Source organism: Typopeltis vanoorti, chromosome 2 (genome assembly GCF_054136105.1).
Source record: "Typopeltis vanoorti isolate ZY-2024b chromosome 2, IOZ_Tvanoo_1.0, whole genome shotgun sequence".
Lineage (NCBI taxonomy): Eukaryota > Metazoa > Arthropoda > Arachnida > Uropygi > Thelyphonidae > Typopeltis > Typopeltis vanoorti.
The window spans coordinates 56,761,861-56,788,016 of record NC_143550.1 but is presented as its reverse complement, the minus strand read 5'-3'; the positions used below and the strand labels follow the sequence as shown (position 1 = coordinate 56,788,016).

The 26,156-nt window shown below is 37.8% G+C and overlaps 1 protein-coding gene across 4 annotated transcripts in view; it reads right to left on the bottom strand.

Annotated features, from left to right (window-relative positions):
- The window catches only part of LOC150109059 (uncharacterized), a 278,607-nt gene that overhangs the window by 204,408 nt on the left and 48,043 nt on the right, over positions 1-26,156 (bottom strand). For all 4 annotated transcript variants that reach the window (XM_090411446.1, XM_090411462.1, XM_090411471.1 and 1 more), the window contains exon 2: positions 9,300-11,212. In XM_090411446.1, the coding sequence (XP_090267572.1) occupies positions 9,300-11,141 (1,842 nt within the window). In that variant the 5' untranslated portion in view covers positions 11,142-11,212. The remainder of the gene's footprint in view (positions 1-9,299; positions 11,213-26,156) is intronic.

The following is a 26,156-nucleotide window of genomic DNA, read 5'->3' as shown; positions in this document are numbered from 1 at the left end:
ATAAGCAAGAACATCCTTTGAGAGGTCATGATGGGTCTGAAGATTCAGCTAATTGAGGAAATTATATAGAATTTTTAAATGTGCTCTGTGAGAACGATCATCTTTTAGACAGTCATTTCAAGGATTTGACTGTATTTCAAGGAACTTCTTTTACAGATCAAAATGATATCATTATTAGTGCTATATCTGATGTGGTTAAAGATGTTATACAGATGTTGGTTTTATCTCTTTCTTTCAGTGAATTATTTCTAAAATTAGCATTTGTTAAGTGTCTGGATGATATTGAATATCTTAAATGCAATTCAAACTGATTTCAAGTTATATATATATATATATATATATTAATTTTGCTTTTCATAAATTGAGTGTTTTCTGTATCCAATGACTATATTGCCCACCTGGCTGGCCAACTGGTTAGCGTATCTGCTGTACAGCCAAAAGGATGTGGGTTCGAATCCCGCTATGTGCATGGATGTTTGTGAATGTCTGTGAAAATACTAGTGGTAGTGATCGGCAGTAGATAGTGTTGGTGTAGATGATGAAAATAGTTGAGGTTGGTGGAGTGGTGGAGACGGAGAGTTGTAGATTAGGTGCACTCCCTCAATGAGTCTTTGGACTCCCTGGTGGAGGTGTTATGTAATAATAACAACAATAATATAAACAGCTGTTACACATATTTTCTGGAATTGAAAATTTGAAAGCAGATGTTAGGACAATTGTGTTTAATTAGCTACTATGTTTACTGCTACAATAAATCTGTTCTGTTTGCATGGATGCAACATAGTCTGCGGGAGACATAGTCTATTAAGTGAGTCATTCAAGTTGTCTCTAATTACACTAATTGTTCCTAAATATAGTACATGTATGTTAAATGTCTGTTTACTGTATTTAGCGATAAATAAAACTACTATTATTATTATTATTACATGACACCTCCAAAGAGTCCAAAGACTCATCAAGGGAGGGCACCTACTCTACAACTCTCTGTCTCCACCACTTAACCCACCAACTACAGTGAACCCCATCATCTACACCAGTGTTTTTCCAAACTTTTCTTACAACGGAACATTTCACAAATCCTGAAATTTTCACAGAACACCTTGGTTATTTTGTAATATATTAATTAATAATTAATTGTTAATTTAGCTGATTTTTTATTATTAATTAATAATTAATTAAACATCAATTAAACATAAACATCATTAAATTAATTTGTGCTGATTTTCATTGACATATCCCATTCTGATCACCAAAAATTTATAATATTATTATAAGTACTTACGAGTGAATGCAGACTTTTTTCCCAGTGTGTTGGTAGTTTTCCCCTCCTTTTGTACATCCTGGAGATCTCTTTGTAGGCTGGTGGTGGATGACTCACTATCTGTTGTGTCACAAACACCTTCAATAAGAGATTTCTTAATACCAAAATTAAACAAAGTCCCTTGTCTCTTATTCATATTAAAATTTTAAATCTGCAGGCCTATTACTTTTAAAAACTCACTGCACTATGGTTTCGAAACATTCATCCTACAATATGAACTTACGAAGAAAGTATTCAGTATTACTAGATTTGAGAACCGGATACAGACTACCTTGATCTTCAATTTTAGTGGAAAAATTTTTTTTTATACTTCCTTGCTTCACTAACTTTTGCAACAAAGATGTTATTTCTTTCAGTTTGAACAGAGAATATGCTGCCAATTGTTGTAATCGGCTTGCAGGTAATTTTTATGATCGGTCATAAACAGCGGTATTCTCTTTCATGATTGTTGAAAGATTTCGATGTTTGAAAATTAACGATAATTCATGAATACTTCCACGTTTAAAAATACATCGCTTGGTCACCAACATTTGCTACAGATGTTAGGCGTTCTGGGTCTGAGCTTTTCGACATATTCACAAATATTATTCTCCTTAGAATATTTCCACTATAAAATATTTATTCATGAAAAATGCTTAGAAAAATAAAATAACAAATTCCAGGAGAACTTCTCGCAGAACACTTATTCGCCTTCCACGGAACACAGTTTGGGAAACCCTGATCTACACCAATGTCACCTACTGCCAAACACCACCACCACTAGGTATTTCCACAGACAATCACAAACATCCATGCTCACAGCAGGATTCGAACCTGCAGTCTTTTGGCTGAAGAGCGGATTTGCTAACCACTCGGCCAACCAGGCCAGCAAAAAGGCTATTACGACAGCCAGGAATTGAACCTGGGTCAACTGCTTGGTTGGAAAGTTTTTAACAGTGGAACATTTTTATTCTAGTCGTTGGAAACAACAGATGTAGTAAAATTCATCTATTCCTGAATAAAAATGAATACCTCTGTGTATCATAAGAAGTTGTTGATCTACAACAAAATACTACAATGTATGAGAAATCTATTAGTGATAAGACAGAGGGGCTGCTGACACTAAATTCAGTAATATTTTTTTTTATTATAAAGAATAATAAAAATAAAAATAAATAAATAAAACTAATGAATGGAAGATTCCCGAAAGTGTGGATAATTCTTATAATGATTGGATATTATGTATCCTATGATTGTGTAAAATGTAGACTGAGTCTCAATAAACAAAAGAAAGTTCTTATAAAATGAAGTGAAATATACATAAACCAGAGAAATAAACATAACATGCACGATAATTTCACAAGATGATTTGCTGCTCCATCAAACCACATGTATTCCTGCCATGCCTAAATGAATCACCTTATTAACATTATCAGTTCATTGGATTAGCCTCTCCCTATAGTTTTTAACTAAACTACTAAATGCATTAGTGGTTGTTTATTATTGGTTAGTTATTTACACTTTGCAAACAAATCTCTTTCCCTCTCCTTGTAAGTTTTTTTTTTTTAATTATATGATAATTATATGATGGTACTACATGAAAAATTTACGTCATTACTAACTTCCTAGCTACAATTTTTCCTCCAAATCAGTCTGTTACTTGTCAAGACTCCAACATTATCAGATCTCATACTTCTATCGTCTAAGGCATTTTGTACCGTATCAATCCACCTACATCTTGGTCTTCCTCTGGGTCGTTTTGCTGCCAACCTGGCAGAGAAAACTTGTTTTGCTAATCTTTCTTCGCCAATTCTGTTTAAGTGACCATACCACCTGAGATTAGCTCTGCTAACGCATTCCTGGATGTTGACAATGTCAAGGTCTTTCCTAATATCCTCGTTTTTAATATGATATTGCCATTGATGCCATTTGTTCACACCTATAATCTTTCTCAGGACTCTCATATCTGCAGTCTCTAGTCTTTGGTCGAGTGTTTTACTTCTGACCCAGTTCTCAGATCCATAAGTTAAAACTGGTTTGAACACTGTCTTGTATACAGCTAATTTAGTGTTCCGACTAATTTCTCTCTTATTCCATATGAATTTATTCAATTGACTTCCTACCATACCAGCTTTGCTGATTCTGTTGTCTATTTCCCTATTTAATTTACCATCTTCAGTAAAAATCTTGCCTAAGTAACTGAAATGTTTCACTTGTTCCACAGGTTCTCCATTCACAACACAGTTGACATTTTCAATGATTCTGCCTATTTTCGTTGTCTTTGTCTTTTTATTGCTGACCTTCATACCATATCTATTACAACAGCTATTCAATTTAGTCAGAGAATCTTGCAGACTTGTAGCGGATTTATTTAGAAGTATAACATCATCCGCATAAAGCAAAGCGCTGATATTAACATCTCCAATTTTGATATCATGTTTAATACCACTTTCCTTCATAATGTGATCCATATAGATAATGAATAACAGAGGGGATAATGTACATCCTTGTCTCACACCAGATTTAACATTAAACCATCTTCCTGTACTTCCTTCAATTCTAACTGCTGACTTACAACTCAAATAAAGACTAAGTATTGCTTGATATAATGCCCCATTGACACCATATAACTGTAGTGCATTGAATAGCTTCTCTCTTGGCACCTTGTCATATGCCTTTTCCAAATCGACAAAACTTAAATACAGATCTCTGTTATATTCCCATGCTTTCTCGACTATTTGTCGTAAAGTGAAGATCTGATCCTGATAGCCTCTATTTGGCCTGAATCCAGCTTGTTCTTCACCAAGCTTTTCTTCCACAATTCTTCTCAACCGTTTCTCAAGTATACTTGCATAGATCTTCCCAGGAACACTCAGTAGGTATTTCCCTACTGAGTGTTCCTGGGAAGGGAAATAAAACTGAATGTAATTCTCACATTCAGTTTTATTTCCCTTTTTATATATGGGTACTATGAGAGCTCTACTCCAATCATCGGGAATTCTTCCCTGTGTCCAGGCTTTCTGAACTACGCAGTGCAGCCACTGTAAGACTCTTATACCACAATACTTCAGCATTTCTGGTCGAATATCATCTACCCCTGCTGCCTTTCCACATTTCAAGCCTTTGATGGCTTTTTCTACTTCAAGTATGGATATGTATTCCTGACTGCATGTCTGGTCAGTGTTATCTACCACTGTGCTGTCATCACTGTTTGTATCATTTAGCAGTTTTTCAAAGTAATTACTCCATACTTCAAGGATATCTTTTTCTCCCATTTTCATGTCAACTTTATCATCTCTAACTCCTTTTACAGCACTCTTTTCTCCATTCCTAAGCTTCTTCAACAACCTCCAGAATATTTTGCCACCTTCTTGATATTTATTTTCTATATTCTTGCCAAACTCCTCCCATGACTTTTGTTTAGCTAGTTTTACACAGTGTTTAGCATTCTTGCATTTGTCTCTGTATTCTCTAAGAGCACAAGCTGACTTATTTGACAGGAACTTTTGATATGCTTTCTTATTTTCCTTCACTGCCTCTTTAACTTCCTGTGTCCACCAGGGAGTTCTGATTTTTTTATCCTTGCAGATAACCTCACCACATGCCTCTCTGGTAGAATCAATCAATGTTTTCTTCAGAGTTTGCCACTGAATCTCCAAGGTTTGATTCCTGTTCTCAAACTCTTTCATTTGTTTTTCAATAATCTTTGTGTATTTTAGTCTACAGTTCACATCTGAGAGCTGCTCAACTTTAATTCGCTTTAAAACTTTCTTACATGTTATTCTTTTCAATATGAAATTCAATTTTATCCTGCTCAAGACTAAATAGTGATCACTTCCAATTTCAAATCCTTTGTACACTCTGGTGTCCTGCACCAGGGAGAAAACATCACTATCAACAATAACATAGTCAATGAGACTTTTTTTATTTATTGCCTCTTCTCTCCATGTGAATTTGTGCACATTTTTATGTTGGAACATGGTGTTAGTAATAACCAGTCCATGTCCTGAGCAGAAATTCAACAAATATTTACCATTATTATTAGCTTTGCTCTTTTCTCCAAATTGTTCCAAAATATTTTTGTATGTCTCACAATCATTTCCTACTCTGCAATTTAGATCCCCAACAAGGACCAACTTTTCCTTTTTCATTGTGTCAGTTGCTTTTTCTAAAGCCTCAAAAAATTCCTCCACTTCTACCTTAGTAGAACCTTCTGTGGGACCATAGGCACAAATAAGTCTCATTGTCCAGTTCCCCATTCTCATATTTGCCCACATTACTCTACTTGAGACTGACTGCCATTCAAGAAGATTAGCCTCGTATTTTGTGTTGAATACTATGGCTACTCCTTCTTTACCTTGATTGTCATTGGCTGAATATAACATTTTGTATTTATTGCTCAGAAAGATCTCACCAGTTTTTGTCTTTTTTGTTTCAGTCACCCTTATTATGTTGATCTGGTACTTATCTATTTCCTCAGCTCGCTCCATTTCTTTGCCATTCAGGCTTCTTATGTTGATAGTACCGATCTTTAACTCTGCTGATGTTGAGTTGGGGTTTGTTTTCAGATTTGTTCCAGTAGCTGACTTTTTGCTGTTCGCCCTGGTTCCCTGACGAAAACAAAGGGGGGCCTTGTTTAACCGGATGATGCCCCAGCCGGCATGAAATTTTGTCATGTTGTACCATCATTTTTTATTTTGGTTTAACCAATAAGAATACAATTTGGTCAGCTAAATCCCAAATTGCCAGCCCATCCTTGTTCGTTCAGTATCAAAATAGATACCCAACAGGGTGCACCACGAGAAGGTGAGGATTGGACATTAGGTCAGAAGCCCTGGTCGGTTCTCCGCATTCCTTTAAAGGCTATGTGGAGGTCTCCTCTCAGTTATACAGCTATGACCCTTAAGCACCCTATATATATTTAACCGGGTGATGCCCCAGCCGGCATGAAATTTTGTCATGTTGTACCATCATTTTTTATTTTGGTTTAACCAATAAGAATACAATTTGGTCAGCTAAATCCCAAATTGCCAGCCCATCCTTGTTCGTTCAGTATCAAAATAGATACCCAACAGGGTGCACCACGAGAAGGTGAGGGTTGGACATTAGGTCAGAAGCCCTGGTCGGTTCTCCGCATTCCTTTAAAGGCTATGTGGAGGTCTCCTCTCAGTTATACAGCTTTGACCCTTAAGCACCCTATATATATATATATATATATATATATATATATATATAAATATTACTTTGCAAACTGTATTTCCTCGATATGTATTCATATCATACACCCCAAAGACCTTATGCCTCGTATACACTATCTACCAATAACTGTCCAGACACACCTGATATTAGGGTTTGCCTGATTCCATAGTGTTGCATTTGCACCCACTCATACGATCTATTCAAGTTCTCCCTTAAAGCCACAACATTTGCTTGATTACTCATCACTCTCCCCAGTTTTGATCATCTTCAAACAGTTGTATATCACCAGTTAAACCTATCCCAATATCATTAATATACAATTTAAATAACAATGGTCCTTAAACTGATCTCTGCTGCACACCACTTGTGACTTTCCTCTTTTGTGATAGAGTCCCCCCACACACACACAACTTGCTGATACCTATCTGATAGCCATCCACCTATCCAACTCATTGGTCTATCATCCAACCCCATCTGCTTCAGCTGAGTGACCAACTTGTGGCAATCTATCAAAAGCTTTTGCAAAATCTAAGTATACCATATATATGCATCTCTCTCTCTCTCTCTTATCCAATACATCACCTTCATATGAAAGAGCAATTCATTCTTCCTATGGAAGAGCAATTTCTCAAAGTGCCCTCTACCTCCTCTCTCTCTCTGTCTGTCTAGGTGTCTATAGGGTCCCTTGTTCTTGCAACTTATATTACAATCAAACTGGGAGATATGCAAACATCTGCCTAGAAGAAAATTAAAAAAAAAAAAAAAAAAACATCTGCTGCCATAAGTATGGTCAGTAAGATCTAGCTTAACATATCTTGGATATCTTGCACAGAATCAAATGGAAGTAAAGTACTATGCTTTGCTACAACAAATAGAAATTTGAAAGACTGTTTTTAGAATCAACAGCCGATTTAAAAAACCAACCTAATCTTAATAAATATGATTGTGTTAAACTTCCCAAAATTTGGAAAACTAATTCTTAGGCCTCACATCCAACAGCTAAGGCTAGCCAAGAGCAACTACAGAGGATACCCCTCATAGGACTTGATACTTTCAGCCTAATCTTTTCCACTTATTATTATTTCATTCACGACGAAATATAGGATTGATTAAATGTGTTTAATTATTTATTTGTGCTGTCTTTATTCCATTAAATCTAACAATGAAGCACAACTACGTCTATAGTGTCATTTGTAAAGAAGTTTAAGGAGAGGGTGAGACATGACAAGAAGATGCATGAGTTGCGTGGGCCTCTGATAACATGTCCTTGAACTCTCTGGAGGTTCCATGTATAATTATTATTACGGGAGACCCCAAGGAGTCCTTAGACTCATTGAGGGAGGCCCTAAACATCACGTCCATCACAACTATTCGACATTCGCACAGTATCTATCATACTTTGCCTTGAACTCATTCACTGTCATAGCGCCCACAACAGACTCTGGCAGCTTATTCCATTCATTCATCACTCTAAAATAAAAAACGCAGCTCTCTTGCCCAGCTTCCATGGATGTCCCCTAGTCCTCCCACTACCAGTCCTGTTCTCAAAAATATCCTCTGAATTAATCCTATAGAAACCCTTCAGTAATTTGAATGTCTCAATCATATCTCCCCTTTTCCACCTATCAACCAATTTCTGCAACCCACAAATCTTCAACCTGTTTTCATAAGGTTCATTCCATAGACCTGCTACCATCTTGGTTACTCGCCTCTGGATCCTCTCAACCTCCTGCCCATCAAGAAGAAACCTAGGTGACCAGATCTGGGCACAGTAATCAAGATGGGGTCTTATCAAGGCTCGATACAGAGGAACAATAACTTGCTTGTCTCTGCTCATCAAAGTATTCATCAGTAACCAAGTGATTTGATGAGCTGATTTAGCCACTTTTGCAATGTGCCCCCTAAACTTCAACTCCCTATCCACCAACACTCCCAAATCCCTGGCCTCGTCAATCTCCTGGAGTACCGTTCCGCCAATGTGGTATACCGCTGCTAATCTTTTCATCCCAAAATGCATAACCTTACACTCTGCCACATTAAATTGACATCCATTCTCCTTAGCACAGTTCTCCAAACTATCCAAATCGTCCTGCAAAATTTTGGCATCCTGTGCACTCACTATTGCTCTACTCAACTTTGCATCATCAGCAAACAAATGAACAGTTCCTCTCAGATCCTTTCCTATATCGTTAATGAACAAATTGAACAGTAGTGGTCCAAGAACAGAATCCTGCGGTACACCACTAGTCACTGGCCGTCTTTTGGACTCTATTTCTGAATAAACTACTCTCTGATATCTCTCTCCATCAACCACCCTCCTAGTAATAATATTAATAATAATTATTATTAAACAGATACACGAACAAAATAATTTCTTCTTTTTTTTTCACAACCAGATGAAATCAGAAATGGAGACCATTGGACTTAAAAATTCAGTTACTGAACAAATAATCCAGAATTAGTAAAAAATTCACACAATTTATGACTGACAGTACTAAAATTCTTTGTGTACTGCCAATTATCAGTTTGAAACAAAATAACTTGATTCCTTTGCTAATTAATCTGGTTCAATTTGAGTTGCTTTTGTGTCTTAGGCAGAAACCACAAATTATCTGAAACACAAAAATAGTTTCATCCAGTTAATCTTTGGTAATAAAGATAAAATAGCCATTTCATTTAGAATTTATAACATCATGGCAAGTTGTAAGAGATCAAGTTGATACAGTATAAATTATAATTTATTGAAATAAAAATTTCAGTACCTTCAAAATTTACTGCATTTAAAAGCAAACGTACTCACCTCTTTTGCCAGTTCTTCAGAAATCATTCCTATCCCATCAGAAAAGAAAAGCACTTTTTTTTTATATTCAGTACACGTTATATCTTGAAGCATTTTTACTTCCTCCTGTGCAATATTTATCTGCACTGCTTCTTCTGATGTTGAAAAACACTGTCCCATCCGTGCCATTAATTTGGCAATGTTGCGAATGGAGGAAAAATTTCCCATCCATTTACGAATGCTCCCTGTATTGCATGCAAACATCCACACTCCATGACTTCTAAGCTGACTGTTAGAAGAAGCTAAAAATTCATAGAGTCTTTTACCAATAGAAACACCATATCTCAAAACCTTTCCAACAACATCCTCAAGAAAGTGTTCTCTTTCTTTCTGGGCAATAGTTTGAACACAAAATGTTAACATTTTAAGATTGTCATCTCGAAATGATACTCTTAGAGCACGTTCAGAGCCATATTTCCTAGTTATTCTATTATCAAACTGGGGCTGTGGAGGTAAAAAAATATTTCTTGTTGGTGTCACAAACATACATCGAACCATGCACATACCTGCAGGTAAATTGCGCTCATTAAATGTATTGCAATGCAGTTTAAAAAGATAGTCCAATGCATTATGGAATAATACTATTTTTCCCTTTTCTAATGATTCAAAAATACTCAACAAGGCTTTTTCTAAAGCACTTGGGCTAATGTGAACATAATTTATCAGTTTTTTTCTTATCAAAGGCCATCCATTCAATTTCAATGTAAGCTGGTCTGCAACTTCATTGCTACGATTAAACAATGCATGCCAAGCATATTCACAACCAAATATTTTCTCCTGACCTTCTTCATATTCAAAATTAAAACTGTCATAGTCTTCTGATTTTGCTATTTGTACTGAACAAAAATAAATTTCACTGCCTCTGGGGCATCTTGCCCGTAATCTTCCAAGAATTTGACGAGCTCGAAACTTTTCATTAAGAGAAATCTTCAATACTGGGCAAAGACCAAATATTTTACCCATACAAAGAGATTTTGTGCATTCACAACCAAACTGAAGAGCTCGATCCCAATAAATGTCATTATTTTCAACATTTTTTAATTTAGATATAACGTAAGGATCAAACTTTAAAAGTCTTGGTTTAACAATTGCAGAATCCTTTTTCTGATACAGAAGTGGAGGGTGCTCCAAATGGAAATATAAATCGGTTGGTGTATTATTCTGAAGATCTTTAACAATGATCCTTACAACGGAGTAGTACCATACTTCAAATTTATATATTTCACTTGTAGAGCTATAGCAGCTATAACTATGTGGTACATGTATATAAATAACAAACTTTCGTTGATCATGTAAAAAACAGCACTTTAATTCAGTAACTGGAGCAAGATTGTCTGCACTGAGAAGGTAATGCTCTACAAATAAATTCAATCCACAAAATGTACCAAAACTTAACTGTGAAATACCAATATCCAAGTGAACTTGCTTTTTAATTTTAGAAAATCCTTCCTTTCCCTTAGGAGTCAACCACTGTTGTAGTTCTTTTTTATTATTACCTATATCACACCATATGCGAATAATTTCTGCATAAGCCAAATCTGGCTCATAGCTAAGAGTACCAAAATATTTTACAGTGCAGTCCACTTCATATAATTTCTCCTGATACAAAAAATCTACCTCAGTAATTTTCTTGTAAATTTGACCAAACTCAAAAGTATGTAAAGATTTCTGGGTGTCTCTTTTGGATACTTCTACAAAGAATTGTTTGAAATTATCTATAAACTGTTGTTCATTAACAATACTGTCATCTTGCTCTAAGGTATTAACAAGCCATGTAATAGAAAATTTTAGTTCCTGTTCCATTCTGCTTTCATGGCCAACTAGATTGCAGTTAGCATTGATTCATGAAAATCATTATATACAAGCAGATACAACTGAAAAGGAAAAAAATAACCTTAGTCATCAAATAAAAGATTTTGCATTGTTTTATTAGATCATTTTAATGTTAAAAAGTTTTCGAAAACTTATTCAAGCTAATTTAATTCATAAATCACTTGTAACATTTTAAAATATATTTTGCACTGTGGAGTTTTAGTTTTTATTTTTGTGTGACTCAATCCACAAGATTTTGTAATCTTTTTAATATTTTAATAAAATTTTCCATATCCAAAACGTTGTAAAGATTAGTTGAAGAATTGCTCCTATAATGCAAAGAATTCTGATAAGTACACAATTAAGAAGAAGATAGTTCCAGTGTATATAGCACTAAGCAGGCCATGTTTGGATTTTTGTAAACAGGCCTGATTGCCTTGTTATATAGACAACAAGGACACATTAGAGTGCAGAGTCAAGTAAAAGACTGTCTCAGAACTCTTGAATCATCATACACTGGTAAATGTCTGCTTTAACATCCAACGTTATTTTGCTTGTCGCTTATATAGCTGCTCAGGATCATCTCTAGCAACCATCGAACAGTAGTCAGCCAACATGAAAGTGAACACTTTCCCTGGTATCATTTCTCCATTGTTGCAATTTCCTGATGGAAGCATTCCCTGTACTCATCACTAATCATTCTGCAGTTGTCAGGAAGAAATCCAAGTGGGAATGGAGCAAGTGTATTTTTAAGGACATACTGCAGCCAAGTTCGATACAGAGACAACAAGTCTCTGTATCTTAGCCAATTCCTTGGTTTTCTGCCCTGACATTTCTCAGGAAGTTAGTTGATACAAGATGAAATAAATCCCAAACTTTTTCTCATCACCCTGTACCAGATTGTTGAACATCTTGTCAATGACGAGTTCTCGGATCTGAGAATCCACAAAATCTCCCTCTTTAATTTTCACTTCACTGAGTTGAGGGAATTTGTCAGCCAGGTATTTGAAAGCTGATCCAGTCTGGTCCATGGATTTTATGAAATTTTTTATCAGACTGAGTTTAATGTGTAAGGGTGGTAACAGAATTTTATGCATTTCTGCCAGTGCTGGGTGTTGCACATTTTTCTCTCCAACCTTCAGAGATTTCCTTTCAGGCCAGTCTCTCTTAACGTAGTGCAAAGTCTTTGCTCAGCTGTCCCATTCACACAAAAAACATCAGTACTTTGTATAACCCAGCTGGACCCATCAACACAGACACTACCTTCAAGTTACCACAGAGATGCCAGCCATACTTGCTATATTGAAGACAGTCCAACAGCTGTTTTAGGTTATCATAGGTTTCTTTCATGTAGACAGCGTGTCTGCCTGGAAGATGGTTTCCATCATGCACCAGGTCATCTTCCTTTCAGAAGTAAGGCACAAACTGCTCATGACGAGTGGAAAAAAAGTCACTTGGAAATTTGCCTTGAGAAGATTCCATTGTAGAAGTCTTGATCCCAGTAACGCTGCTTTGGCCTTGGACCACTCCAGATTGCAAACAAGATTGTTCAGTTCTTCTTGTGTGAGAATGTGTGGCGCAGATGAAGCACCATAGCCAACATATGGATCATCATTAGATGCCGAAGGCTCAGGAGAACCCGACAACAGTTCGCCTCCATCGTCATCATCCTCTGAATTGATGAAAAATTCCTTCGGAGATTCGGGAACAGGAAGTCCTTTGCCATGTGGAACTGGTCAGAGAGTAGATGGTATGTTTGGGTACGTTATTGTCCACTTCTTTTTCCTCGTGATGCCTCCCAAAACAGGTGGTACCATGCAGAAGTAACAGTCATGTGCGTGATTGCTTGGCTCCCTCTAAACCATAGTAACAACAAACACCATTGACACTTTGCCACCTTTCAGCCACTTAGAAAGATTTCCACCATGTGTGGGACCCAGGCCTTGTCTGGTCCCCGATCTTACATCTGAAATAAAGCTGATATGCCCTAATGAAGTGATGGCCTTTTTCTGGCTTGCAAACGTCACTTCGCCACAAATGCAACAAAAGTTATTTGCACTATTAACACAAGTTCAAGGCATCACTGCTACTATACTAGATTTACACTACAGGGATCACTTGTGTAGTAGTATCACTTGTGATGCAGGAGTAAATGGGAGTGTAGCCCAGGAAGTCACACAAACACTTGCTCACCCAATGAGACTTCACTGTATACTAATAATTGCATCATCATACAACAGTGATGTCATGACTCAACAGCATTGTATCAGCCAATGATGCAATAAGTCTCAGGTCTGGATTAGTCCGAAGGGGTGGAAAGAGGGGAAAATAATTCCACGGCATTAAGGAGGTTCCAAGACTGCTGTTGCAAATTCAGGAGTCGTTGTCAAGGTTTTGGAGAAAGTAGTCAAGAGAAGAATACAGGAATCGATAGATGATAATGGAATACTGTATGGGGGGGGGGGGGGACAGCATGGTTTTGTGAAGGGTAGATCATGCCTCAGTAACTTGCTCACGTTTTATAATACAGTGATGGCTGAACTGGATAAGGGTAATGGGTATACCGCTGGACCTTGCTAAGGCTTTTGACAGGATACCACATGGAACTCTAATCAGTAAACAGCAGCACATGGGGATGGATATAGGGTTGGTGAGATGGATAGGAGAGTGGTTGATGGAGATACCAGAGAGTGGTTTATTCAGAAATAGAGTCCAAAAGATGGCCAGTGACTAGTGGTGTGCCACAGGATTCTGTTCTTGGACCACTACTGTTCAATTTGTTCATTAACGATATAGGAAAGGATCTGAGAGGAACTGTTCATTTGTTTGCTGATGATGCAAAGTTGAGTAGAGCAATAGTGAGTGCACAGGATGCCAAAATTTTGCAGGACGATTTGGATAGTTTGGAGAACTGTGCTAAGGAGAATGGATGTCAATTTAATGTGGCAGAGTGTAAGGTTATGCACAGTGGTGGAACTGTACTCCAAGAGATTGACGAGGCCAGGGATTTGGGAGTGTTGGTGGATAGGGAGTTGAAGTTTAGGGGGCACATTGCAAAAGTGGCTAAATCAGCTCATCAAATCACTTGATTACTGATGAATACTTTGACAAGCAGAGACAAGCAAGTTATTGTTCCCAGATCTGGTCACCTAGGTTTCTTCTTGATGGGGAGGAGGTTGAGAGGATCCAGAGGCAAGTAACCAAGATGGTAGCAGGTCTATTGAATGAACCTTATGAAAACAGGTTGAAGATTTGTGGGTTGCAGAAATTGGTTGATAATTGGAAAAGGTGAGATATGATTGAGAGAGTCAAATTACTGAAGGGTTACTATAGGATTAATTCAGAGGATATTTTTGAGAACAGGACTGGTGGTGGGAGGACTAGGGGACATCCATGGAAGCTGGGCAAGAGAGCTTGGGTTTTTTACTTTTAGAGTGGTGAATGCGTGGCATAAGCTGCCAGAGTCTGTTGTGGGCGCCATGACCGTGAATGGGTTCAAGGCAAAGTATGATAGATACTGTGTGGATGTTGAATAGTTGTTCTTGATATGATGTTTAGGGCCTCCCTCAATGAGTCTAAGGACTCCTTGGAGTTGCCCGTAATAATACTAATAACTCTTGGGGATGTTGTGTATGATTGGCTGATGCAATATGTTGTAATCAGGAGATTGAAATACAGCATTGCCAAACGATACCTATGTACGCAATGAGGACTGGGTATCAACTAGACAAGAGCTAATTTTATTTTAGCCAGATTTTATGGTCATTTTCATGTTCAGCACATCAAAATTAGTAAAGAATTGTTATTTTCATTTCAGAGACAAATTATGTGTTGTTCAGTGTTATAGAAAGGCCAAGTGAGTAAGAAGTGAAAGAGAAATAATTTTTTGCATGGTGAATGGTGAATGAATGGAATGCATTCCATATTATTGTTCTTTACGGAGGGAGGGGGGGGTCTGGAAAGTTCTGATAAACACCTAGAACAAAAATGATATTAAAACAACTGATATAACCACAAGATAGAACATACTAGTAGCAAAGTTATGAAGATAAATTATGTTCCTATATTCTTCTATCCTTGTATGTTCTTTCTTGTGGTTATAACAGTTGCTTTAATATCATTTTTGGTCTAGGTGTTTATCAGAACTTTCCAGACCCTACTCATACCTTGAAAACGGTCTGTATTTTCAAGGTAAGGTTATTATTATTATTATTATTCAGACCTCCATGGAGTCAAAAGACTCATCGTGGGAGGTCCCCCTTAAGAAACACAAGTCTATCATACCACTCCTTAAACTCATTGACCGTTCTTGCTCTCACCACTCCATCAGGCAATGCATTCCATGGTTCAACCACCCTCCATGCAAAGAAACCACTCCTAACCCTCTTGCTCACAGTTTCCTTTCATAACTTCCAGGGACGGCCTCTTGTCATCACTCCTTCCCGCTGTTCAACCAAGCGAAAGAACTCCCCAGTGTCAACCCTGTAACCACCTCTCAAAAGTTTAAAAGTCTCAATCATATCACCTCTCCTTCTTCTATCCACCAAACTCTTCAGTCCACATTCCCTCAGCCGATCCTCATAACTATCCTTGTACAGTCCTGAAACCATCTTTGTCATCTGTCTTTGTATCCTTTCCACAGTTAATTTATCCCTTTCAAATTCCGGAGACCAAATCTGAGAACAATAGTCTAACAGTCGTCTGATCAGGGTCTTATACAATGGAATGATAACTCTTTTATCTGTGTAGGTCAGCGTCCTTCTCATTATTGCAGCAATTCCCTGTGTTACCTTTGCCACCTTTGCAATATGTCCCTTGAATTTCAGGTTTCTATCAATCATCAACCCCAGATCTCTTGTCTCCCCTACTTCCTGCAGTATAACTCCTCCCATAGAGTATGCAGTGTCCCATCGATGTTTCCCAAACCTCAAACCCTTACATTTTGCTGCATTAAACTGATACCCCAATTCATTTGCCCATCTCTCTAGCTCTATTAGTAATAGTGCCGCATCTGCACTATTACTAATAATCCTTCCCAGCTTCGCATCATCCGCAAACAACTGAATATCCCCTTGCAATCCACTGACAATGTCATTGATATAAAGGTTAAACAATATAGGTCCCAGTACTGAGCCCTATGGGACCCCACTTGTAACACTCTGCTTCCTTGAAACTGCCCCACCATACACAACTCTCTGATACCTATGAGTCTGGATCTGGAGTCTGATACCTATGGGTCTGGATGTCAGATTGGTCAACTGGATTCACGATTGGCTGTCAGTCAATCCTGAATACAGTTGACCAATCTGACATCCAGATCCATGTGCTGCAAATTAAATATCAGCTTATCATGTGGCACCCTGTCAAATGCCTTCGCTAAGTCTAAGGAAATGACAGTATATGCCTTTCCCCTCGTCTAATGCTCTTGTAACTTTATCATAAAAGGCTAGCATATTTAAAACAAGAGCACCCCTTCACAAATCCATGTTGACTCTCACAGATAACATTACCCTCATTTGCCCAATGCTGTATACGGTCCCTCACTACTTTCTCCAAGATCTTACTAACTACTGATGACACACAAACTGGCCTATAATTAGACACTTCCAGTCTGCTACGCCCTTATGCAATGGCACTATCTTATCTTCCTTCCATTCCATGGGCACCTTTCCCACAGCCAGACATTCATTGAAAAGCCAGGTCAAAGGCACTGTCAGTTCCCTAGCATATTCTCTCAAAACTCGTGGTGAAATACCATCCAGTCCTGCAGCTTTACTGACTTCAAGAGTACTTAGTATTTAAAACACACTCTCCTTCTGTACCTCTAAACCTGCCCAATCCCTCTACCATTAAAACTGACTCCTCCAGGATGAAATACTGCAATAAAGTGTTCATTGAACAATTCCACTATGTCCTCTGCATCAGTCACTCTATTCCCATTTTTATCCCATAATATCATTCTTCCACAGTCATTTCTCCTCCTACTGGCCATATATCTAAAAAAAAAAATTCCCTAGGATTTTCTTTGAATCTTAGGGCCAATATCCTCTCATATTCCAGTTTTGTCTTCCTTACCATACAATCACTCTTCTGGCCTGTGTCTTATACTCTTGATGCATCTTCTCTTCACCTGACTCCTTATATCTCTTCCATAGCCTCTTTTTTGCATGCAATTCCTGTTTAATATTGTTTGTCATCCACTTTACTCCAAATTTTGTCCCCTTGTTCACTCATGGTATACAACTTACCATTGCTGCTAACAAATATTCTTTCATAATTTCCCATACACTAATATGATATCCAGGTCTTCCAATTATGGTCTCTGAGTGTTTGGGTTCCTATGATGAGTCATTTGATTTCATGGAAACCTCAGGGGGGGGAGACTAATAACAATAATGCATCATGTATAATGGGCATATATACGTGCTCCTAAGCACCCAAATGGCCAGTATAACAACCGTCATTTTTGCAAAATGTTCCAGCACTATCCTAGGAAATAGTTTGTAAAACTGGGCACAATGTTCTTGATATAAGTGTCTCTTTCAACTGCTCTGTACCTATATATTTTCTTGAATAAACATTCCCTAGTAATGTATCACAGCATGATATCACAGGAAGTGAGATCAAAAAACAGTGGCTTCCAAATGTGCTGATGCACTCTCCCTATCTGCTAGACAAATCACATAAGAAGTCCTCATGCTGGTTGCAGTTATGGACAGACTCTATTATGTTGAAACCAGCATTCCAATAAATGATTCTGTCTTTGGAGTTCTGGAACAAAGCAATACTTGAAAATAGCCAGGGTAGGAATGTTAATTGACAGGACTACTGAAGAAATCTGAAACCTCAGTGTTTGCCGAAGACTACATCATGGTTAGCAATAGTTCTTAATAATATGAGTTAATTTTACTCTAGAAATAAACATTCCTATCATAGCCACATTCAGCCTAACAAATAATGGGAGTGTTCCAAAAGCCTCAACACTCAGAGTTGATAACTGTATAATAATAAATAGTATTACTACTATTACTACTATTTTATTATAAAATGTGAGTAAATTACTAAGGCAGGAACTACCTTTTACAAAGCCATGCTGCCCACCATACAGAAAGAATCATATGTTTATCCATATATTCCTGAATTTTACATTTAACAAGCTATGCCGGCCTGGTTAGCGAATCAGCTGTCCAGCCAAAAGGCTGCGGGTTCGAATGTTTGTATTCACAAACATCCAAGCTGTGGGCACGGATGTTTGTGATTGTCTGTGAAAGTACTGGTGGTGGTAGTCGAAGTAGATGGCGTTGGTGTTAGATGATGAAGATTGGTGGAGTAGTGAGACGAAGAGTTGTAGAGTAGATGCCCTCCCTCGATGAGTCTTTGGACTCCCTGGAGGTGTGATATAATAATAATAATATTCCAGTACCTAACTACTACTTCTGAGATACTAACTGATCTGTAATTTGTTATGTCTATCTTGGAACCTTCTTTATGTAACTGGAACTATCTTACTCTCTTTCAACTCCCTCAGAACTTTGCCAAAGCTGACACTTAGTCTATTCAACTTGGTTAGACATACTGCCAGTTCTCATATCACACGATCTGACATGCACTCCAATTCTACTGCTGTATTCACATTGATATTTTTCAGTGTGAATATTTCAATATGCTGAGGACCACCAGTTCATCTACCTCAATTCTTATATCAGTTTCTGTCACATCAGCAACTAGAATATCACCATCTGGATGAAACACACTAAGTGATCACTTTGCAAGTGATCACTTAGTAAACTCAACTATGCTTCTGTCACTTTGGTATAGACTGAATTATTCTTCCATAATCATTCTTCCTCTTAATCACTACACAGAAAAAATAAATAAATCTTTAGAATTTCCTTTGGCTTACTTAGCTAATTTTCTCTCCTTTCTTGCATGTGATCTGTATTGCTTTTAGGCATGCTAATCACCCAATTCTTTATATTCTCTCCACAATGTTTTCCTTTTTTGCAATGTCTGTTACTATTTATCCATTTAACTCTTACTTAATTTATTTTACTCATGATGGGTATGTAGTCTGATACTGTTTCCTTTAAACAATACCTTCATAGTAAAGAATTTATGGAGACACAACACAAGTGTTAGAATAATTATTTTACTTATCATTATCATCATCATCATTATTATCATCAAAAGACCCCATAGAGTCAAAGATCCATCTAGGACATTTGTTTCTCATACACATACCACGCCTTAAACACACTGATATTCTCTGCAGACACCACACTTTCAGGCAAGGCATTCTAATCAGTCACAACTCTGCACGCAAAAAACCTGCTTCTCACTCCCCTGCTCACACCCTCTTTATACAGTTTCCAGGGATGACCTCTGGTTCTCCCCTGATCTCCCACTGTTTTCTGTAAAACCTCTCCAACACTGATCCTATAACAACCCTTACTAACTTGTAGTCTCTATCATATCTCCCCCTCTTTCCCCTATCCACTAGACTCTGTAAATTGCATCTTCTCAACCTTTTCTCACATTCAACATTCTGGAGTTCAGAAACTACCTTAGTCAGTCACCTCTGGACCCTTTCCAACATCTCTTCATCCTTTTAAAAACCAGGTTACCAAATCTGTGCACAGTAGTCCATGTGTGGCCTAAACAGAGCCTATTACAATGGAATAAGAATCTCCTTACTTCTACAAGTCGATGTCCTCTACATCATTCCCAGAATTCTTTGTGTGCTGGCCTCACAATATTGGCAATGTGTCCCTTAAATTTCAGATCCTTATCAACTATCACCCCAAGATCTCTTATTTCCTCCACCTTCAACAATATATCGTCACCAAGAGTAAATTCTACATCCCATCTTTGTTTCCCAAATTTTAAAACCTTACATTTTGTAACGTTGAACTGGCATCCCCACTTTCATACTTTCCATACTTTAACATGCAGAGACAAACAAGTTGTTGTTCCTCTGTATAGAGCCTTGATAAGACCCCATCTGGACTTCTGTGCCCAGTTATGGGCACCAGGGTTTCTTCGTGATGAGGAGGAAGTGGAGAGGGTCCAGAGAGTGAGTGACCAAGATGATAGCAGGTCTGTGGAATGAACCTTATGAGAATAGGTTGAAGATTTGTGGGTTGCAGAAATTGGACGATAGGCAAAGGAGGGGTGATATGATTGAGACATTCAAATTACTGAAGGGTTTTTATAAGATTGATCCAGAAGATATTTTTGAAAATATGACTGGGGGTGGGAGGACTAGGGGCCATGCATGGAAGCTGGGCAAGAGCGTGGTTGACAACGGTGTTAGAGCTAGGTTTTTTACTTGGAGAGTGGTGAATGAGTGGAATAAGCTTCCAGAGTCTGTTGTGGGTGCTACGACCGTGAATGAGTTCAAGGCAAGATATGATAGATACTGTGTGAATGTTGAATAGTTGTTCCAGACATGATGTTAGGGCCTCCCTCGATGAGTCTGTCGACTCCTTGGAGTTTCCCGGAACAATAATAACAATAATAACTTTCGATTCACTCAATCTATTCAAGTCTTCTTGTAAGGCCACAACATCTCTACTCTTCAAAGTTCGTCCCAACTTTGCATCATCTGCAAAAAACTGAATATCCCCATCCAAATCTTTGCTAATATCATTAACATACAAATTAAACAGTAATGGACCTAATTGACCACCAAGGCACACAACTAGTGACTTTCCTTCCAGGATATTGCTCCCCCATACAAAACTTGCTGATACCTATCAGATAGCCAGTCTCCGATCCAATGCACTAATCTAATATTCAACCCCATTCGCTCTAGTTTGACTATCAACTTATCATGTGGTAATCTATCAAAAGCCTTTGCAAAATCTAAGTATACTACTATGTATCCCTCTCCTCTGTCTAAGGAAGCCGTCACCATATTGTAATAAGTAAGTAGATTACTAAAACATGACCTCCCTTTAGCAAATCCATGCTGGCCATCAAAGATAATACCATTGTTGTCAACCTAATTCTGGATCCTAGTTCTCACCAGCTTCTCCAACAACTTAATCACAACACCTGACACACAGATAGACCTATAATTCTATCACCTCCCTTATGAAGCTGCACAATCCCACCCTTCTTCCACTCCTTTAGAACTTGACTCAGTGCAAGACTCATATTAAAAAAATATGTCAAGGCAGATGCCAACTACCGGGCACATAACTTCAGAATACGTGGTGATATTTTATCAAGTCCCACAGCTGTGTCAACATCAAGTCTGCTTTACCCCATATACCTCTTGCTCACTTACAGCCAGTCTCTCCTCCTAATTATCAATTACTCTCTAACTCTCCATGATATTATTATTATTACCACAAGACCTCATGGAGTCAAAGACTCATCTGGGAGGTCCTTTTATCCCACACACAGCTCATCATACCATGTCTTAAACACACTCAAACTTCTTGCAGACACCACACTCTCAGGCAAGGCATTCCAATCATTTACAACTCTGCACAAAAAAAACCTGCTTCTCACTTCCTTATTCACACCCTCTTTATACAGTTTCCAGGGATGACCTCTGGTTCTCCTCCGATCTCCCACTATTTTCTGCAGAACTTCTCCAGAATTTATCCTATAACAACCCCTTACTAACTTGTAGGTCTCTATCATATCTCCCCTCTACCTCCTGTCCACCAGACTCTCCAAATTACATCTTCTCAATCTTTCCTCATACTCGACATTCCAGAGGTTAGAAACTACCTTAGTCAGTCACCTCTGGACCCCTTTCCAACATCTCTTCATCCTTCTGAAAACCAGGTGACCAAATCTGGGCACAATAGTCCATGTTTGGCCTAATCAAAGCCTTATACAATGGAACAAGAATCTCCCTACTTCTGTAAGTCAGTGTCCTCTGCATCATTCCCAGAAGCCTTTGTGTTGTCTTCACAATTCTGGCTATGTGTCCCCTAAATTTCAGATCCTTATCCACTATCATCCTCAGATCTCTTATTTCCTCCACCTCCAACAATATATCCTCACCAAGAATAAATTCTGCATCCCATCTTTGTTTTCCAAATTTGAAAACCTTACATTTTGCAATATTGAACTAACATCCCCATTTTCATGCCCAGTCACTCCATTTATTCTATTCTTCTTGTAGGGCCACAACATCTTCTCTACTCTTCATGGTTTGTCCCAACTTTGCATCATCCTCAAACAACTGAATATCTACATCCAAATCTTCACTAATAGCATTAATATACAAGTTAAACAGTAATGGCCCTAAAACAGACCCCTGAGGGACTCTACTAGTGACTTTCCTTTTCCTGGATCGCTCCCCCATACACAATTTGTTGATACCTATCAGATAGCCAGTCTCCAATCCAATGCACTAATCCAATATCCAACCCCATCTGCTCTAGTTTGACTGTCAACTTATCATGAGGTAATCTATCAAAAGCCTTTGCGAAATCCACATTCTTTGAAAATTCTTCGCCTTTGCGAAATCCACAATCCAAATCCACGAAATACATATCACATTAACAAGAATGAAAAACTTTTATGAACTGCTCATTAAATATCTTCACTATATCTTCTGCACCAGTTGTCCTTATACTATTTTCTCCAATCAGTGCCATCCTTCCATAATCATTGTTTTTTTTTTTTTGCAGGCTATGTATTGAAAGAACTCCCTAGGATTTTTTTTAGATTCATTGACTAACTGTTGCTCATACTTAACTTTAGCTACCCTTACCAACCAAGTCACCCTAATTGCCTGGTCTTTTTAATCCTCATAGAATTGGTTATTACCACTTCTCTTATGCTGGCTCCATAATGCCTTTTTTCCTCTGTACTGCTTGCTTAATCTCTTCATTCATCCATTTCAACTTATTTAACCTTCTGACCCTTGGAGTACATTTAGACATTGCTTCTACTAGATAGTTCTTGAATATTCCCCAAGCTGCATTGATCTCTTTTCCAGTTAACTCCTCATTCCATGCTACACTTACAAACTTCTCCTGAGCTCCTCATAAACAGCCTTCTAGTTCCACATATACCCTTTTCTCACAGAGGTCCTCACACTGCTGACAACCACCCAGGTAATCAGTTCATGGACACTCACTAACTGGGAGTGATTTTGACACCTCATTTATAATTACATCCTCTAATGAGATGATCAAATCCAAGATCCTCAATCCTCGTGTGCCCTCTGTTACATACTGTCTGAGGTAGTTGTCCTTCAAAAAGTTAAGAAATTCATTTTGTTACTTCCAGTTGCTATTAATCATCCAAGTTTATACTGCCATAATTAAAATTGCCCATAATGATCACACTTTTTTTTATTTGTTTGGCTAATTCGATTATACATTTCATAGTCACTACCATCAACATTACCAGGTCTATAACAAAATTCGACTTAGTATTTTATTCTATTCACCTCTATCTCATACCATACTGACTCAAAACCACTGGAACTATTTCCCTCTTGCATCTCTACTTTGTATGGACATAACTCTTTCTCTACCAATAGCTCCCCTCCCCTTCCCTTTTTACCCTTTCTATCCTCATATCTCACTTATTCCAACAATTTTTGGGTGAACAGACTCAATTAATGCAACAATTTCATTTGCTTTGTTTTTTATGCTTCTAGCATTTGTATACCAACACAGCAGCCTGATCCTGGATCTATAGCTAGTTCTACTGATACCACTTATTTGATGTGACTTCTCCATGCTTAACTGGAGCCATTTCTTTTTCTCCTTATTTATCTTAGAACCTTCTTCAAATCCAACTGTTTTCCATTGATCCCAGGTCATCCCCTTCCCTTTTTGTCAACACATGCATTCGCATCCTCTTGGACAAACTACTTTTTTCACGCTGTGTTCCTCTGTCCACCCTGAACCTCCCCATTTCCCTGTCTCTTTCACACCTATTCTCTCATTCTCTATACTCATGCTGCTCACTTCTTCATTCATAACCATCTCATCAATCTCTCCTGTCTTACTCCCATTCTTCCACATTGCTTTCCACTTGATCAGATTCATTCTCTGCACTCACTTCTCTACCTTCCAGCAGCAGTCTCACCAAGCAACTCATATCAAAACCACTCAAATGCAGTCCATCATCTTTCTTTGTGCATCCGCCTATACAGTTCATTTCATCCTTCAAAGTCATTCCACACATTAATAATCTGCACTCCTTTCTCATCACACATTCCATTAATATCATTCATAATCGTTGCTCTCCACCTCATCTCACCACTGTCGTACCTGGGCAACATGCTCACCACCTTTCCTATCACACTATTCTCTTTCATCCATCTCAACAACCTCTTGATATCCAATTTGACATGTTCTGTGTTCACAGTCAAGTCATTTGTACCTATTACAACTACTATCTCCTCTCCTTTGCTTGCATACTTCTCAAATCTAATACCTCAATCACTCTATTCATTCTACCTCCAGTAAAACAAGCTTTGTGCATCCTCTTGTCCAGCACACCTTTAATAACTGAATCATCATACAATGCCACTTGACAATCTTTTGTTACCTCTTTTATGCCAATATTATTAGTTTTCATTTTCACTCTACCATAAATATCTCGAATTCTCTTAACTTCATTCCACATCCATTTTATCACTTGCCTCATCTTAACAACTCAACTTTCGAATCTTGGGTCACATTTTCACTCTCATTCATTCTCTCAATTTTGTTGCCAGCCATACATGCTTGTTTGCAGTCAACACTGCTCACATTATCTTTAACTCCACTTTGTTTTTTAACTTCTGCCACTTTCACATCACTTTCATCTTCTTACCATCGACTGTTAGGTTTTTCAGATCACTCGTTCTCTTTTTTAAAACTTTTTTAACATTTTTTGCAGCTCTTTTACACTATCCTTTTCTATCAGATGAGTACTCATCCTCCTCGTGGCATTCTCTCTACTAACACTTTTAGTTATCAGCATATTAGCACTCATCGAGTCTTCATTCAGCTCACACTTTTGTGCACATCCTCCTTCCATCTGCCTTAAATCCACAATTTATCTATATAATCAAACAAGTACATATAGCACACCTCACATTTCATGAAATGACTGAAATTTAAATTAAATTCCTGCATGAACAAAGTTGCCACCGTTTAGATCTCTGTATTGAGGTCATCATCAGGAAAACATACATATGTATACTGGATACAAGCTACATGACACTACACTACACTACACAAAAGTAATATGAATCTAAATGTTTGTTGATCATTTACCCTAGCCTGACCTCTGATGGAGGAAAAAAAACTACATTAAACAATTTCTAAAGTCCTCTTGAATTAAGATTTTCTTCTGTTTGGGATTGTTCTGGATGCTATACGGGTTGAAGATTGGTCCTCCAAATCCTTGGAATAATTAATCCACCATTCTTGTTTTCCAAGAATTCCAATTATTCCAAGAATTTGGAGGACCCATCTTCAACCTACCTATATAGCATCCAGAATAACCCCAAAGAGAAGAAAATCTAAATACAAGAGGACTTTAGAAATTGTTTAATGTAGTTTTTTTTTCTCCACCAGAGGTCAAGCTGGGTAAATGATTAACAAACATTTAGATTCATCTTACTTTTGTGTGATATAGTGGTGTCATGTAGCTTGTATCCTGTACATATGTATGTTTTCCTGATAATAACCTCAATACAGAGGTCGAGACATTGAATGTTACTTTCTTAATGATAAGTAAAGTAATTATTCTAACACGTGTTGTGGCTCCATAAATTCCTCACTATGAATGCTGACCATCGTGTAACCCTAAAAGAAAGAATTAAACAATACCTGACCATTTGCCATGTACCACTGACATTCTTCCTTTGTAGCGTCATAAGTCATGGCACTACTCCAAGCTACCTACTAAGTTTGTCATAATCACCAGCTTTGTAGGACTACATATGCTCTCTATTAATTGAGAATTTTACATGTTTAGCAAACCCCCCCCACACACACACACAGTGAACAAGATAGCACAATAACTCTCCCC